General features: G+C 35.6%; 2 protein-coding genes across 2 annotated transcripts; both read right to left on the reverse strand.

The window, feature by feature from the left end:
• Window positions 1-5,327: 5,327 nt before the first annotated feature.
• Window positions 5,328-6,675, reverse strand: LOC130050522 (uncharacterized). The gene is made up of 2 exons (XM_056150728.1): window positions 5,856-6,675; window positions 5,328-5,707 (listed from the first exon to the last, which is right to left on the reverse strand). The coding sequence occupies exons 1-2, from the start codon at window positions 6,673-6,675 to the stop codon at window positions 5,328-5,330; spliced, it is 1,200 nt and encodes a 399-aa protein (XP_056006703.1).
• Window positions 6,676-8,783: 2,108 nt separating this feature from the next.
• On the reverse strand, window positions 8,784-18,896 carry LOC125660356 (uncharacterized). Its single transcript, XM_056150729.1, has 6 exons — window positions 18,856-18,896; window positions 15,586-15,839; window positions 13,683-13,884; window positions 11,900-12,126; window positions 11,380-11,619; window positions 8,784-9,205 (listed from the first exon to the last, which is right to left on the reverse strand). The coding sequence occupies exons 1-6, from the start codon at window positions 18,894-18,896 to the stop codon at window positions 9,066-9,068; spliced, it is 1,104 nt and encodes a 367-aa protein (XP_056006704.1). The 3' UTR covers window positions 8,784-9,065.
• Window positions 18,897-19,182: the final 286 nt, after the last annotated feature.

Here is a 19,182-nt window from a genome sequence, read left to right on the forward strand (position 1 = left end):
GAATAGTAATCCATGGGAAACCAATTAACTGACACCTACCTGTGTAATTATGAGGCCACCAACCCGGACAACTACCATCGCATTTAATCGCAATATAGCCGTTATAAAAACAATAGATTATCTACTCAGCGGACCGATTATTGATTTCAAATTAAGCGATAATTCAATATAAGCGATTTCAATTTAACCGATATTTTAATGCAAAGAAAATAAGAGACTGAGACTGGGGATTTTGCTTTACTTCAAAATAAGCGATATTTCAAATAAGCGACTTCAATATAAGTGGAGTAAGCTGTGTGTGTGTGTGTGTGTATATATATATATATATATATATATATATATATCAATATAAGTGGAGTAAGCTGTGTGTGTGTGTGTGTATATATATATATATATATATATATATATATATATATATAATATATATATATATAATATATATATATATATATATATATATATATAAATAGGGAAGCAGTACATGGGAGAAACAACAGACCTTCGCAGACCCAACAACCACCGGTCCTCCATCAGAACCAAAAAAGATTTGCCAGTAGCAACACATTTCAATGGCAATAACCACCGATGGGAGGACATGACAGTAGTGGTTATTGATCATGACCCTAGTTGGTCAGATACCGAAAGAAAGCAGAAGGAAAAATTCTGGATGCACAGGTTGAAGTCATTTGAACCGCATGGTATCAACAAACCTACTGACTTCACCAGGATGAATACGGGCTAAACCCTTACTAGATTTTAAGCTTCATCTAGACCTACTCGTCTGATCATGTCCCTAACAGTGGTACTATGACCATTTTTGAACACAATTTATTTTTCTTTTCAATTCTGTTTACAATCAGTCCATCTTTTTAAATTTTTTTGAACTTCATAACTGATTGCTTACATGTAAAACCCATTTATCAGTTTCCGTGATTCTATGTGTTTCTTACACATCTACCCTAGACATAATCAGTACGGGAATGTCTGATGTTGATTCAATTTCCTGGGCTGCCTATTCTTTGTTTTTGTTTGGAGTTGGTCCATTTTGTTAACTTATTCAAACTTGTTGTTTACATTATCTTTCTCTCAAACTTTGTTCATCTCTTACTTCGTTTACATAGCTTATTTTCATTTATTTATTTATTATTTATTTTTTTGTATTTGTTACTTATTATTATCTTTTATAAATTATGCATGGTTAAAATAGAATCTCTCTGGGTACGAGTTAGCTTTACTATTTGTCAACGTAATTGGGTTAACTCGTTCCACTTGAGATTAATTAAGTTTTATTATTGTTTTTCTTTTCGGACATTTTGGATCAGCTCTTTGGACGAATAAGGCATGTCCTAATTCGCTCCACTTTTAACATTGATTGGCAAGCCTAAAGACCAAAAACATGTAGTCTGCGTTGTAAATACGTTTGTAGATTAGTGTAGTTGTAGTGCTAGATGTATTTATATGTAGTTTTTGTTATTATGCTCTGTTGATATTGACCACATTATGTAATTGTTTTCGTTTGTCCTGAAGGGACGGGTCGTCCCGAAAATTTGACAATCTCGTTCGTGTCGTTGGTCATTTTAGTGCTTTGTTGTTTTCTGGTGAGCTCTATGGAATCATTAGATTTTAGGGTATCAATTTTTATGGATTCCATGGATACCCCAATCCCACGAAATGCAAACCACAATGAAATACAAGTTGTATATGATGTTTTAATGTACAGAAACAAAATTACTTCCCAAAGTAACCGTGAAATTTTGACAATTCACAAAAATTTGCCATTGCGGAATGAGTCCACACTAGATACAGTTTATAAATAGAGTTTCTCATGTTTTACTTTGATATGTTGCTGTGAATAAGTGAAGATAACAAACAGTAATGATCTAATTAGTGATGACCATACTTTGTTTAAAAAATGTTTTGTTGTTTTCCCCGTGAATAGAAAAATGTTGCCCATAAATGCATTTCCTCATTCAAGATTCTTGTTGACAATTGATAAATCTTAAATATAATCAGTTTTAATTCATATTAACATTCAGGAACAATTCATAAATTAAAAATTGGAAATTGACAAAGGTATGTCCAGGGGTCCGTGTTTGCCCCACTCTTTATTTTGTATTCCTCATAGGATTTACGAGATTGATCACTGTTCGTTATCTTCACCTTTCTTAGAACACATTACACGACACTTTCTTGCGATCAATTAAAACTATGCTTTTGGACTTCATAGACAGCTGCTTTTTCAATAAAAATGGAAGTCAGAAATATTTTTAACGTGCACCTTATGAGCAGTAATTAAAAATGACGTTGATAACCACCTCTTTAATTCGACACATAAGAACCCTGAAGCTAATATTAAAAAGATGCTGGAGTCTCTTATTGACAGTATATAGGTAGTTTTTGATCTGGAATTTCCATGCGCACAAATTGTGCTCCTTTATTAACTAATCTGTTTTTATACGCTCGTCTTTAGACATGACATGCATATACATCTCAGGCGTCTGTCCATTTAGGGTTCTCTGATTCTATTCTCATATCTCCTTTACAGGTTAAGCGGAAACTTTCTGTGTAGCTTCGTTATGGCCACTCTACATCATGTTGCAGTTTTGATCATTTTAGACTTCTCTTGCAGAATTTTGCCTTTCTATTTGAAATTTAATGTTATGTTTATGGAGGGTACACAATTTGTCCGTCTAACCCCTCGCACAGTTTTCAAGCGAGGACCTTATTTTACAGACTAAGTGTGTGGGTATTGAAGATATGTATGTGAACGGAATTTTGATTTACTTTAAAGTTTTGAAGAAAAACAACATTTTGTTGGACTTGGCCGGCTTTGAGAAAACATTACATAGAAGTACAGAATTTGTATGTTTAATTCTTCCCACAGTTTTCAAGTGAGGACCTCCTTATTTTACTGAATTGATCGTAATCAGTTTTGAGAAAATGCGGCGATCCCACCCCTACCGCAGAGTGCAAGTGAGAATATTCTTATTTACAGAGTGTTTGCATGAGTATTAAAGTTGTTTGTTATACTAAGTCAATTTTGGAGACATATCTCGTACACATAATTCTCGGTTTGTCTTTCCACACTCTGTCACATTTTTCAAGCTTCACTCTTTTATTTTATACGATTCAAAAAAGTATGTCACAACTTGATAATGGCTGATACTACCTAAGTAAAATTTTATAACTCATGCCTTAAAAAAGAGAATACCCTTCATAAGCCTGCGCCGGAAGTGTGTGTACTGTTTCCGGTACTATTGTAATTCTGATGTATGAAACAATTTATTCAAAACATTCTATGTGAGAAGAAAACATCTCTTGTTGTGTCCTTTAACTCGACAATTAGATACATAAACGGCGTTTTATCTGTTACAATATTTCCTAGTGAACTCGACATTGAAGACACGACAGATTCTTCCACATATGACTCATATTTGTAAATTTTATAGAACATTGAACGTTAACGGCAAATGAACAACTCATACAGTATTACTTCAGCTTCTCCATCGTCAGCTGCTACAGGACTTTCAATAGTCTCTTGTAGATTCGGCATTACAAAGATTGCATGTATAATGATCTTATCTGCAAATAAAAACTTCATAAGGTGGAATGCTTTTCGACGTGTTTCAAACCAATTGTTGGGCCATTCTCATCTTCACAAGTCAATAGTTATTAATTCGCTACCTCGCACTAACCCTTGACACCAGCCACCATTCAAAACATGGACTCGAGACGTAACATATGGATTAGTTTACAGACTGTAGCGTGGAGCCAGTCAGACAACAGCTTTTATAATCATTTCGGTCGAAAACGAAACTAAACACGCATGACGCAGCATCGTCAACATGTTGTAGAATTTGTGACCGTCGATTGATTTTAATATTTTATTCATTACACTTATTTTAGTATTTTGAATCAGTTACATTACTTAATCATATCCAGCTACCATACCTAAACACTTCTTTCTGAAATAATAAGAAGTTGATTTGTTGGATAAATTCTATTATGGAAATCAAAATTCAGATAATAAATCATATAAATATTAACTTCATGATGCTACACCCCTCAGTGAAAACATTGTGTACATTGCCGGAAATGCAGATGTCACAAAACATCAAGCCCAATTTAGAGTCGTATCTCAACCATTCCCTATTAAATTTCCGTTTTTGTATGGAAGATTTTGCAATTTGGAAAATGGCGAAGCCCAGCTCGAGCACTGCATGATATGATTAGTTTACAGACTGTAGCGTGGAGCCAGTCAGACAACAGCTTTTATAATCATTTCGGTCGAAAACGAAACTAAATACGCATGACGCAGCATCGTCAACATGGTGTAGAATTTGAGAAGTTATGAGATTGAGTGATGGGAGTTATGAGATTCATCACTGTTCGTTTTCTTCGCCTTTCATGTACAACAGAGAAAATATTAGCATAGGAGTTATTGCCCTTGACAACTTTTTTTTTAAACTTGAAATATTTGATAATTGAAAGAAAATAATAAAAAGAAAGTCATTGTGAAATAGTTTAAAGATTTTTTATTGAACAGATATTCTACAAGATTTGTTCTTATCATGCACGATGTTTGATTAATGAGCGATGTTACAAAAACCTATGATTAATAGAATCCTTCATTAGTACGAGTGTGGGATAGGGAAATTCCACCGAGGGGACAAGATTCGCAGTCTAGGACGAGGCTTTATCCCACACGAGTAAATAATGAAGGATTATTTTTCTCACATTATCACCAGTGTGAGATTATTAGTTACCTAGTCATTTAGTGACCTGGTACGGGATGACACCAGGTCACTAAGTTTTATACCGGGCGAGGCGTAGCCTCGCCCGGTATAAAACTTAGTGACCTGGTGTCATCCCGTACCAGGTCACTAAATGACTAGGTAACGAATTTACCCCACCGATGACCTATTTTGATAATATGCATGAGGCTATTGCATACCAGAACTACAGACAACACCATACCATAAATATTCCTTATTCAAAGACGACTGTATTTAAACGAGCTTTTGTGGTCAGACAAAATCATACCATAATTTTTTCCCTGCATTGCACATGTTGCATAGAGAGCTGGGTTTAATTCCAGGCTATTGAGAGGAAATACAATCCTATAACCTAGTCAATTCATTTATGTGCTTCATGTCGCATCCTTTTTGAAGGAAGAATACAAAATTCAAATATAACAATTTAATAAGAACACTAACAGATATAAATATAACATCATTAAACAGATATCACAGTCTATTCAAATTGATATGAACGTGATGAACACAGAACTGGCAAAACATGGCACAAATCACTACAATTTTCAGTTATTATTTTGATATGTTTATGCTGAAGTTGATTGTCCCTATTGTGCATCTGTGGAAAGCTGGCATAATTTGCCTGGTCTGGACACTCGAAAACCTGGTTTCTGTTTGAGATTGTAGAGTATGATCACAGTTAAAGTCACCAAAGAGATCCGAAATGTTGATTCCCTGCAATTCGGCAACCGCTTCATGATCACCATGTTCCTGAGGTAATGTCACCAGGCTAGTGTCTCCAACAGATTCGGGTGGAGGTAGAGCAAGTGTTGCAGTGCTCGGTAAAGCAGAGACAGTTTTAAAACTCTGCAGTGCAAGACTCTGCCCCATTGCCTGTCCCATGGCGATTTTTTCCTCGGTATCGGTTCGTTGGTAGACTGTTAGAGACTGCACTGATTTATGTCCAGTCACGGCCATTATTTGTGATGGACTAAACAAACATTTGGTTAAAATTGTAGCACCAGTGGCCCTTATTGAATGGTTGGTATAGATTTGTGTCCTGGCTTAGTTTTGACATGAATGATGCTAGTTTTTTCTCACCCAATCGCACGTTACAGTACCAAGTTTCATCATCATCGTCAAACGAATCCCTTGGTCTCTGCCATAAACTTGAGCAACTGGGATGAAGTTTGCCAATATACTTTTCAAGAGATCTTACCGGACAGAATGGAGATCCCGGGGATTCTGGCATCACACCGGAGGTGGTTTCCCTGTCGTTACCTCTATGGTTTTTAGTTAATTCGTCTGTACATTTCGCCACATATTTCAGTCCTGATTTTGGTTCCTGCATGACCTCAAACGTTGATTTTGACATAATATGCATGTTCTCTACAGATCTCCGGCAAAAGTATAGCCTTACATCAAATTGAACTTTATTCAAAAGTCCGTACGGTGTTTGGGGATTCATTTGATTCGACTCGTACAGTTTTTGACGGTCACTCTCGTTAATAACAGGATGATGTTGTACACTCCCTTTCCCTATCCGTTTTAGCTCAGCCAGGGCAGCCTTGAATGACACATTTGCATCGCGAAATTCGTCATCTTTTATAATATCAAATTTCCTATTATATGGGGGGTCCCGCAAGTACCTGTTGATCGCATGCCTCATGTTTTCAAACGTTGTGGCCTTGTAAAATTCACCATCCTGTTTTCGTGCATTCATGTAGAAATGGCAAAGCACTTCGTTCAAGCGAACAGCATCGAATTCTTCGAAATTTTGATTTTGATTGAGTTCTCCTAAGTAGGCCTTTAACAAACGAGCTGCCTTCTGATTGCTTCGAATAGTTTCTTTGGAGTTAATCAGTAATTTCTTTTTTTCGATCTCGTCTGCTGCCAAACTTGCAAACCGTTTGGCCGCCATTGTTGTTGACAAATGCAACAAGAAAGATAACTCGCAAGGACGCCTGGTATAAATTTTGACGGTGACCTGGGATAGAATATCCCACGTCTTCACGTGACCGTAATGAGCCAATCACTATTCAGGATCCCCGCGCTAACTTGTCAGAGGTGGGGTAAAGACTTTACCCATGTGAGACAGCCATGTGAGATTTTTCTGTCTCACACTGCTGCGACGTCATTTGATTGTGACGTCATATATTTTCTATGATTTACATTACACGGTGAAGATTTATGTTACACGGTGAAGCAAAAATATTTTGCATTGTTATCTTTAAATTTTAATGTATATAGCTTTCTGTTGGACAACCTTGGGTTTTTTAGTTTACACTTACAGTGTAAACCATTTTCGGGTATGCTCTTTCTGCCTATCTAATTAGTTTTTGCATCGAAGTTCAAATGAGGATTTTGATAATTTAGAATTTTCTCAAAGCTCCTAAATTTATGCACTAAACTGTAGGTAAAATGTGAGAAAAATAATCCTTCATTATTTACTCGTGTGGGATAGGGAAATTCCACCTCTGGAACAAGATTCGCTGTCTAGGACTCGGCAAAGCCTCGTCCTAGACTGCGAATCTTGTCCCCTCGGTGGAATTTCCCTATCCCACACTCGTACTAATGAAGGATTCTATTAGTATCATATGACGGTGGAGTTTCCATAAGACCTTTATCTAAATAACTAGATAGTTCACTGTACCCTGACTATTTGAATTTGATCATATAGAATATTAAAACAATTTTCTTTACCCGTGCTATGTCGACCTATTTGCTAAATTCATGCAAGGTAACAGTCTTTTAAAGTGGATTGAATAAAATTGCAACAAGGATTGTTTTGATTTTTAAAACTCAAAATAAATTTGATGGAAATTTATCGTCGTGTGAAACGTGCAATGGACACCGAAAACTTATCACACGTTCCTTTCATATTTATAGCAATAGGTTCCCAGTCTAATTCACCATACACAAATAAATATTGGTGTAGATGGTTCTAGATTTAACGATATTTGCTACAAACAAACCTTTTTTTCAAAAATGATGGAATTCGCGGATAAATTTATGTTTTATAAATAAAATTAACACAATTTGCTGTACAGTATGTAATTTATACCTCATGATTTCTCAATTATATTCAAAACAATGGGGGAAAACCCTTTCTACTTTATCCGTGATATACGGCCCCCGATGATTTCGTAAAACATCAACGTTTGAATTATGCAATTTTTAATGCCCCAAAATGTCCTTTAATACCTTAACTTAAAGTTTTGGCATTTTGATTTAACTGACAGCTTAATTACCATTAAAAGCTACACGTATGCAGTCCTTTGAAGTCGGGTTTGTCTGGGGTTTTTTTTTTTTTTTTTTTTTTTCTTTTTTAGTTTTTTGTTTTTTTTTTTGTTTTTTGTTAAATCTCTATTGATATTCACCGAATGCCCGTTTTTAAAGCCTTTGTTTATATCGATCACCAAGTTTTCCAGATTTCTACTTTTCTTATGTCTTTTTTTGTAATAAATGAAAATGTATCCATAAGGCAAGACTGGACAATCTTATGCTGGTGATGAAATTCATTTAAAAAATTCTGCAAAAATTATACATTTTCTTTCTGCCTCACTTACCTGTATATATCTTGGGTAATAATTATGTAGTAATCAGGCTAGGGATGACCATTTTTAAAAACTTAGTTTTCTACCCTATCTTCTCATATCCCAGGGGAATAGACTGTATACTTACTGGCGATATTTCAGTGCTTAATATTTACCAAAACGTTTGATAGATATATAAATTTTTCTTTGAAAGAAGGTATGGTAAAACAAGGGTCACAAGATACAGCTAAATTGGGGAGGTCCAAATTTGTATAGGGTTATAGCGAGAGGATTAATATATTCCAACGTTTTGAACATCATAGAAAAGAATTCGCGCCACGAACACCCTGTGATGGCCTACACTTAGGGTGAAATCTAAAGTGTCTTTTACTATTTTTTTCTTCTGTCTTTGATTTTATTTCCAAATATTTTTCTTTTCAATTTAGGAATTTTTAAATATTTGTAGTTATTACAACCGAAATAAGTAGAAAAATCATGCTTCCATTTGTTTTATCAAGTGCTCTTCAAATGTGTTTACGAAATTTTTAGTGTAATTTTCAAGTAATTAATTCATAGCAAACACATCTGAAATACAATCTGTAGCAAACTAGACATAACTTTTGCATCTTAAAATGTAGTGAATGTACAATTTTTACTGTATGGTAGAGACCTGCATATTTGCAGTTTTCTACAATTTCTATTGTTATATCATGTACTGTAAATAGTGCTTCCATAATTGAATGTGAAACATTATTTCCCGTTTGTAAGTGTCCCATCAGCATCCAGTACAAATTCTAATGCAGTCCATGAATATAAAGGACGCCATTACAGTTGATATAGTGAATACTCCCGTGTAGCCGATGTAACGGGAGACCACTCGGTCATCTTCTGCACAGGTCAGAGTGGACTTGTAAGCTGTAAATCAGACCACAGAAAATTAATGCATATCAGTATGAATACGAGTATAAACAACTCCTAGCACTTTTTAAACTCAGTTCGGCTGGTTTTTATTTTTATTACATTTTTGTTGTTGTTGCAAAAGTATAGAGTACATATGTGAGTGAAAGACTCGTAACAAACTAAACTTCAAGCATCCCGTTTGTTTGTTTTTTTTTTTGTTTTTGTTTTTTTGTTTTTTTTTTTTTTGTTTTTTTTTTTGCTATATTCTTCGAAAGTCCTTAGCTTTAGGATTTTCTAACGGATTACGATAACTGGGAAATATTACACAAACATTTATAAAAACGTTTCCAATTCATAGATATCCATTATCTGCATGTACATAAAGCTGCGTAAGAGTCCTTGAACCCCAATGGGAACCCCCTCTGACCCATGGGTCATGGAATTAAGAAAAACGAATCTACACCACACGACGACGTCTTCAAATTTGATAACCATGGTAAACTGTATCATTCAGGTTTATGAAATCAGGTGTAAAACACAAACAAGAGGTACGGAGGCCATATCGGTCACCTGAGCTAATTAGTCCAAAGGGCTATGGAATCAAGACAAAATTCCTGTTCTGCATAATTAAACTAAATTCTAAAATTCAGCAACGGTATAAAACACGACATGTTCTTTTAAAAAAACAAAACAAAAAAAACCCAACTATAATGCCCAGAAAGTGCCTATACTGATGAAAGACTTTACATAATATAAGATATGTAATATTACACAATATGAAAAATCTGGACCCGTCCTAGAGTCAAAACCCAGGAGTTGCAAAATTCAAAATTTTGGTACACCCTTTTCTGCTTTTCCTAAATATGCATTTAGTTTTTATACCGTATCAGCAAAGTTAAAGAAGCATTTCAAATGATAAAAACAATAATCACTGAAACCAAATCCCTAACCCCTGGGATCATGAAATTTATAATTCTAGCAAAGGACTATCTGCTCAATCTAAATATCTATTCAGTTTAGTATCAATAGCATTAAAGAAGATTTATCTAAATGCTTTACACATATACACTACATATACCAAGTTTGGCCCCACCCTGAAGTCAGAACCTGTACCCTGGGATCATGACATTTGATATTATGGTAGCAGCTTCCCTGCTTTACATCACTATGCATTTAGTTTTCCTTACATATGTGCGGTTGTCGAGAATATTTGTGAAAATTTGTCAATTATTTGGCAGTTTTTGTCCCGTCCCTATGGCCCCGGGGGTGCAGGAGTCCTGAAATTTACAAAATATGCCCCCTTCGTCCCAAAAGATGCCTCATGTCAAATTTAAAAAGAATAAAAATGGTAGCTATCAAAAAGTTACAAATAATTTATTTATTCGTCCCAAAAGATGCCTCATGTCAAATTTAAAAAGAATAAAAATGGTAGCTATCAAGAAGTTACAAATAATTTATTATTGATGCACGAACGACAACAGAAGCTGCCCAATTACAATAGGTCAATTAATCAATTGAAAAGCAATCAAAAAGACCAGTCAAAACGATTTTAAAAAAAACCTTCCTATATACATGTACAGATGTAAATCATGAAACTGCTAGGGTTTGGGGGAAGATGGTTTACACTAAACATAATATAAACATCAAAATGTCTGCATATTGAATAATAAATTGTGTTACCCTTGTTCTTGAAATATCTTTTTTAAAGAAACATTATCATGTGAAACAACCTATCGAGGACCCCTCTTTTAAATCTAAACAATATTTCGGTATACACATGAATAATCTTGCATGTTTATTTGATAAATTGTACTATAGCTATTCTTAGCTTCAGGGGAAATTATATCAATAATTTTCTTAAATACTGGTATGTCAATGTAAATTTTGAACCCTTATTCTCACAGTTACACTCTGTCACAATGGGCCATGGAAAGCAAATGTGAATCTATATTTCACAACGATTAACTCGCCTGGATAAATTGCACGCAACCACATACAGTGGCAGTTTGTTTCAAATTGGCCCAGTGGTTTTGAAAAAGTAAAAAAAAAAGGTGAAAGATTTACAGCTGCAAGAACGACGACGTACAATGGACAAACTCTGATTATTAAAGATCACTTACGCCTTCACCCCGATCACATTACCATTCGGGAAAACTCAACAATCATAAGTTAAAACAATCGTTAACTACCGGTAGTTTCCTTTGGGTCCACTGTTAGCGCCATCTTTATTGTTTCCACAGAAGTCAAGTTGTAGACGTCAGATCTCGCGACACATGGCGCGTTTGTAGATGCTGGAGTGACCGTTGTTTCGGGTTCTGGTGTCGTTGTTGTTGTGGTCGTTGTTGTAGCTTTTAGTGTAGTAGTTGATGTTGTTGTATTTGTGACTGTCGGGGCGCTGGATGATGGCACATGCTCTATCACAATATTTCCTATAAACAGATTTATACATGTATACATGGAATTTTGTATTAATATATGTATATTCTGAAAATAAAATGTCCTTAGATTATAAGTACTAGTAAATACTACACAATACGTTCCACCAGGTGATTCCAGCAATGATTTACTTTGATGACCGTATAGTAAGTAATATGGTGTGAACATTCTATCTACATACAATATTAAATGGTACAACACCAGACCATATTATCGCAAGATTTTGTCTTCATACAAATTCTAAAATAAATCTATTTCAATAATTCCATTTACCTGTACCATATCTGGCACAGACGGCCCCACGTACTGACGTAGAATCACTCCGACAGTTGATGTAACCCGTATTTAGAGAATCTTTCTCCAGACGCATGCACTTCTCGGGAGTTATGCTTCCGGTAGATGTGGAAGAGAGGAAGTTGGGTTGGTTGTCCAAGTTCCATTCCTTTCCTCTGATTGTGTTGGAACCCATCCAAACCCCAGTCTTTGTGACGGTGCTGGACCTGGGTACATATATAAGTTATGTTGCTAATTTGAACAGCAAATTTCTTGTTTAAGGATGTCTGCAATGCTATTCATTATAATTGATTAATTTCTAATCCGAACGAAGTATACAACGTAAACATATGCAGATATTTATCGAAATCGATGGAGAAGAGGCGGACAAATCTGAAAAATTGTCGGATTTGTGAACTTATAGCTGCATGTGACGTAACAACTATCAAGAAGTAATCGAGAAGAACATCAAGCGCTTGTGTGATGTTCACTTCCTTTCACAAGTAATACGTTATTTCCCTTAAATTGTTAGCTAATGAGATTGTTGTAAGAAAGTATTCGGTTGTTAGTATTATTTCCGTGTATTGTGTTTTATGATGATCTTTTCTTCATGGCCGAGAACAATTGCATTGTCGGTCGGTATAACCAAAGGAGTTTTTTGTTTGTTTGACGTCCCTCCGATAATTCTTTACTCATATAGAGACGTCACCAGCCGTGGGTGAAGTACCATCAATTTAGACCTATGCTTAGCGTACAGGGCCGTAGTAGTGAGGGGTCGTTACCGTACCAACGCCTGCCGCGACACAGGGCCAACCTTTTAAAATTAATACCAGAAAGATCCATGGTTCTCATTTTTAAATGTCGAAAGTTTGGTGACGGAGCAACCACTACCTAATTATACGCCGTCGCGACCCTGACACGAGCGGAACTCGAACTCACGCGCTCCAGCCATGAGACAAATTCTCTAACCACTGAACAGGAGTTAACGGCAACATGTAACAACTCGAAGAAAGCCCAAAGTGAATTGATTTCTGCAGCATTATGTCCATTATGGTAGGTCTGTAGTTTCCCGGATCATAATGAGCATTTCTAGCTCTACAAACATGGAAACTTGAACCTATGTGCACCCATGACAGAACATTAAAGGTTGTTCAGACAAGGAAAGATAGCTATTACTTATTAGGGATATCAAAATTCAATATAATCATGTAAACGTTTAACCAATTATTGTTCCGATCAAGCACCCGGATGATCATTCTGAATAACATCATTTTCATTAGTTTTTATTTAACATCGTTTTGTGTGTGTGTGTGTGTGTGTGTGTGTGTGTGTGTGTGTGTGTGTGACCATCACCGGTAGGTCGCGTCGAACTTCAAACGACCTCTGCTCTTTTCTTGGCAACGAACAAAATTATAAAAGTATTTTCCTTAAATTGTGAAAGGTGCTTGTTTTCAAAAACAAATAAAAAGCATTGAAAGAAACCTATATTATTTCATGAAAAAAACCAACTAGTTTTCATACATAACGTTAAAGATTTGATTATATGAGGATGATAATTAATCAAAATTAAAAAATGCTTATCAAAATATGTATTCTTTTTTTTTTTAACATCGACGCGAGCCATTCAGATGCGACACAAAATCCCATGAAGTAACGAAATGCCGGATGTGGATTTAGGACTATGGATATTTATCCTAGACCTTGTTATCACCGTCATTTCTCGGACTCCTCCGGTCCATTCCTATAACTGGTTTAAACAAAAACCTTGTTTTTAATAACATACTCAAATATTGATGTCAAAGACTCCTTAATGAAGGACATCTGGACGGTGTCTATGGCAGGTGCTAGGGTACCTCCTTCTGAGGTACACCGATAGAGGGCGTCCACGACGTTCCATTGACTGCTAGACTTAGGTTTCGTGATGAGCCAGTAGCAGTGTTCTCTAACTATGTTATCTGCAGTGGAGGTCCACCCGAAGCAGAACTCTAAAACAAAGATAGTGAATTATAGCAAGCCGTCTAAAAGCCGCCCGCATAGCAAATAAAGATTAGAACAGAGAAAATTCGAACCCTATATATCATATGGCCAAGAACTTGTCGACGTCAAAATAAACTCCTTTATTCTTAACAACCGTCATTTTCTATCAGGAAAAGTCACATCTCGTTAACCTGAGATATGATTACCTGTACATTGGAAACGAGGAAGCCTATAAATGCATGTTGCCGTATGATCATAGCCGGACTACAACAGTAGATCAATGTATATAAAAGAGAAACGGGGGAATCTAATTGAGGAGATCGTTTAGTACATCAAGAAGAACAAACACCTGCTATAAAAAGGGACATATTATGGCGCAGCGATGCCTGTATATCCATCCTTCCGTCTGTCCGTCCGTCCAGGGATTTATGTTTCTATTTCTATTTCTCTGTGACATATCAAGCTAAACTTACTGTGTACTTTCTTTGTGGGTCACTCTATATCATGTTGCAATTTTGACCCATTTCAACTTCTCTTGCAGGAGTTTTGACCCTTTGTTTCAAATATAATGTCATATCAAGGACCGTACATAATTTGTCCGTCTAATTCCTCCCACAGTTTTCTAGTGTGGACCCTCTTATTTTACAGTTCGTTTGTACAAGTACTGGCGATGTGTGCATGTAGCAAGAATATTAATTTTCTCTCGAGGAAATATTCTGGATCCAAACATGTATACGAAACTCTGCTCACACAAACGATAGCGCCTTTAACATAGTAAACGTAAGATTGCAAAAGCTGCAACACCTACAGGATATAAAAAACACTTTTACAAATACAAAATGTATTGAATGGCTATTATGATATGATAATGCTACGCAGATAGATAGATAAATAGATAGATTTTACATTGTTTAACGTCCCTCTCGAGAATTTTTCACTCATATAGAGACGTCACCATTGCCGGTGAAGGACTGTAAGATTTAGGCCTATCAATAGGGAGGGATCTTTAGTGCCGTACCTCGATTTTAACGATCTCATCCAAAGATCGCCCCATTCAGTCGCCTCTTACGATAAGCAAAGAGTACTAAGGATATATTCTAACCTGGATCTCCACGAGATTATTATAGATAGCTAGATAGACAGACACGGAATGCTTACTCCTCCTAAGTACCTGATTCCACCTCTGATTGATTCAGGTTGCCCTTCTATTTGAGAAGAAGATATCTTTAGCTGTAGCCTTAAATTCTACATTTATATATATCGACGACGTTTTTTAAAAAAAAATATCTTTGCCCAACTCTCTATTTTGTATTGCTTATAGGAATTATGAGATTAATCACTGTTCGTTATCTTAACCTTTCATGGATAGAGAGATAAATAAATAAATAGACAGATAGATAGATAGTTAGATGGATAAATAAATAGCTAGATAATATAAACATTCTTTTGAAAATAAACACGATTAAAGGACGGTGACGTGTAAATATGTCTTACAGCATTTTAAACATTACTCAAATTTCAAACCATTTTCTCATAATTTTATATTTTTAGTAATTTTGCAAATGTACTGGACGGTTTAGCATGTGGGGATTTACTGTGTACAAAGCAATACATGTAATTCCACTTTTACAGGTAATTATCCAATTACATTGTATACAATCGGAATGTATGATTAGACTGTGCGTCAAATAAAGAGATACCAATACCACCTTTAGTGTCAATGTAGCAGAGCATAGATTTTGTCTTGTAGCTAGAAGAGCAGGCTTTATCCTGTGTTTTATCTGGCGCATGGGTACTACTTGGCTCTGCATTAATCACAATGCAATTTTGACTACTTCCGCCGTTGGGCTGACCAGTGGATCCATCGAATGTGCTCGTGAATGAACTATCTATTACTGTACCATCAAGTTGCGTCCAAAGGTTATTCTTCCCCACATCAATAACTCCGAAGAAAGTGTCCGAACTGTAATAACAATAAAAACTTTGCTACGAAAATGTCGATGATAATACATATATTACATTAAACAAATTACATTTTCTCGTTTCAAATACTTTTCTTAAAACATCAATCTCAGAGGACCAGCCGATATAACCGTATCTAGTCAATGAAAATGCAGCACAAATCAGGGTGTCTTTATTATTAACTCTGCTGGAAAGTTATCATGATTTCTCTCGCACTGTAATGGAACAGGGTAGCGAGAGAAAAAATGATCTGGAAGGGGAAATACCGTAATGGTAAATATTTTCGTTGACATCCTGTGCAATATATATATATATATATATATATATATATATATATATATATATTGTAAACGAAATTGATCATGCATTCCAATGAATTTCGTTGGCATATTCATCATCAGGGAATGGTCATTTGAAACTTTCTAGCTAAGCTTCAAAATATTACCCCCTTACATGACTTCAGAGAGGATATTCACATAAGTGGACGATTTTGGAAGGAGTAATTGGCGTGGAATAAATTCACAATTGGCGTTTTTGCAGCAATGTTGGGTGCTTTGAACTGATACGCATTTATTAACCGGGGCAATCTTTAAGATCAGAAAGCAAGCAAGCTTTAGTTAAATCAAAATTTCAAGCTTACCATAAAATCCCCATCCTTGTCCATCAGTGCACACTTTGAAAAAGCCTGATTTTGACTACGGATAACTCCATTTACCTTATCAAGATGTAGGGCTCACGACAGGTGTGACCGGTCGACAGGGGATGCTTACTCCTCCTAGGCACCTGATCCCACCTCTGGTATATCCAGGGGTCCGTGTTTGCCCAACTCTCTATTTTGTATTGAGTTATGAGATTGATCACTGTTCGTTATTTTCACCTTTCTAACGCAGAGGTAAGATATTTCACGTTTGTAGAGAATTATGTGCTCTTCATAACCATTCAAAATCAGTGTGCCAAGAACGGTCTAACAATCGGTATGAAACATGTCAGACAGCATTTGACCCAATGATAGTTCTTTTTGCAAACTAGATCTTTATAACGACCATAGAATTTACGAAATACTGACTTTAAACGAGACTGTTGGAACCCCTGCACCATCAACTTGTTTGGCAGTAGTGTGCTTCGATTTAAAAACTGAACATAAGCAGAACAAGCTCTTGTGTATCGAATCAGCTGAGAGATATAAGCACCACATGCAGGTGTTAATGGAATATTGCTATTTGATATAAATTAGGCTTCATAGTAGTGGGAATCATATATTAAAATGCAGTACATGATTTTTTTCTAAGTAGACTTTGTTTAAAAGATCAAGGTAGAGAGTCTACTGTTCTGAGTTGATAGTATTTATATATTGCTCATGGTTCTAAGGTTGAAAATAGAACGTCTACTTTTAAAGCATCTGTGTTGCATATACAAGGACTTTGTCGTTCAAAAACCCAGTCGCGTTAGTCCGTAAAATTTTCCAAAAAGCAGTTGAACTAAAACCCAGTTAAACTGTGAGACAATGGTTATGTAGAAGCTAAGCAGAGTTACAGTATATGCCTTCTCTTGTGATCTTTATCATTTTCACAAAATAGACACTCGCACCTCGGGAATAAAATTTGACCTTGTAACACAATGTTCCGACTTCCTACCAACTTGTAGATTGACAAATTGTAAAGTGATAATGGAATATTGCTTCATATATATGTGAATTTGACGATGAAGAAGTTCAAATCATTGCGTTTGTCAAAACGTTGAGTTGTTACTTCGCCTTTATAATCTATTTGCAATAAAATATCTAAGTACGACGCAGATGTAAAAGACTCTGTGGTGTGTTTTATTTTGAGTTCAATGGGATATATATCGAATCAGCATATGAATGAAAATTATCATTGTTAATAGATGAAAGGTGAAGATAACGAACAGTGATTAATCTCATAACTTCTATAAGTAATACAAAATAGAGAGTTGGGCCAACATCAATAAAATGTCGTCGATATATATATATATATATAAATATATATATATATATAAATGTCGAATTTAAGGCTACAGCTAAAGATATCTCCTTCTCAAGTAGAATGTTTTGAATAAATTCTGCCTCATTAGAATATAGAAACTGGTTAGCTAACAAAGGAGCACAATCCATGCTCATGGAAATTCTATCAGACTGTTAAGAGACGTGAAACTGATCACCGAAGACTACAAAGACATTGTTAATGAGGAACTCCAGCATATTTTTATATCAGGTTCAGATTACTCGTGCGTGGAATCAGAGTTGTGTTTGATAAAGTGATTTTTGAATGAATGATCACTAGATATGAATACACTCTTTTTCTTATTTTGTTAAAGAAGCAACTGTCTGTGTCAAAAAGTCTAGTCTTTAATTTATCGTGAGGATGGTCGTGTAAAGTGTTGGAACGTCATACGTATTGATGTTGATTTTAAAAAGTTTTGTGATTTCAAATTTACTAAAAGTTATTTAGAATGGTTTAGAATCCATATTTGATTTACGCCACTTCTGGCGGCATATGTTGTGGCACAATGTATTCGAAGTTTCTCCTTCACAACTGTGGTTCTTGAGGAGCCAAGATAGGGCTTGGTAGAATATTTACTGTATCCACTAATGTACTTGTATCTTTGAAAGGTTTTTGTGAAGTTTAGGAATCCAGAATAGGTACCGTAACTCATATTCATCCGTCCCATTGACTGGGATATTGAATTCGTTTAAAACTGAAGAAAAATTCTTTAAACTAATTTTTCCTGATTTTGAAGAATTTCATTTTTTTTAAAGGTGTATAAGTATGATTACCAAATGTAGACTTGATGTCAGGTTCATTTAAAATACATGTACGGTTGTAATAATGAGCTTAAGTTACTAAAAAAGACAATGTTGTTACAGTCTTTGTAAACTGGAGTCAAAATATATTCCTCATATAATCTAACTCCTTTATCACTTCTGGCTTGACTAAAAGCAGAAGGACAGATGGTACGTACTTTTGTTTTGCTGTGTCTAATGCAGGATTTTGATATACCTATTATATTCATTCTGACAAGGTATAAAGTCCGCACTCATTTTGACTGCAGATTACTCCGTTTGTCTGATGAAGATAGAGGACCCACGGCGGTTGTACAGAGGGGCGTGATAGTCGAGTCCCGCAGTAAATGTCTTGTGTGATGAATATTCATAACACCATTGCAAAATTGTACACGATGTGACGGCATAAGTATGGGATTATCAAAAGTTAAAGTAGGAACGATAATAGCTGCATTCGGCATGGAGATCGGTGACATTGATATTTTAGAATTTCAAAGTCATTTGGATGACATCTCAAACAATGAATAAAGTTGGATTTCTGTCT

Source organism: Ostrea edulis, chromosome 9 (assembly GCF_947568905.1).
Source record: "Ostrea edulis chromosome 9, xbOstEdul1.1, whole genome shotgun sequence".
NCBI lineage: Eukaryota > Metazoa > Mollusca > Bivalvia > Ostreida > Ostreidae > Ostrea > Ostrea edulis.

Excerpts from the sequence above, each read along its gene's own strand:
- LOC130050522 (XM_056150728.1), bottom strand. The coding sequence starts at position 6,675 with ATGGCGGCCAAACGGTTTGCAAGTTTGGCAGCAGACGAGATCGAAAAA. Across the intron at positions 5,708-5,855 it reads GTACTGTAACGTGCGATTGG|TGCAGTCTCTAACAGTCTAC; the intron begins GTGAGAAAAAAC and ends GACATAAATCAG.
- LOC125660356 (XM_056150729.1), bottom strand. The coding sequence starts at position 18,896 with ATGAGTGCGGACTTTATACCTTGTCAGAATGAATATAATAG. Across the intron at positions 13,885-15,585 it reads CTGCTACATTGACACTAAAG|AGTTCTGCTTCGGGTGGACC; the intron begins GTGGTATTGGTA and ends TCTTTGTTTTAG. Across the intron at positions 12,127-13,682 it reads TCTTTGACATCAATATTTGA|GTCCAGCACCGTCACAAAGA; the intron begins GTATGTTATTAA and ends ATATGTACCCAG.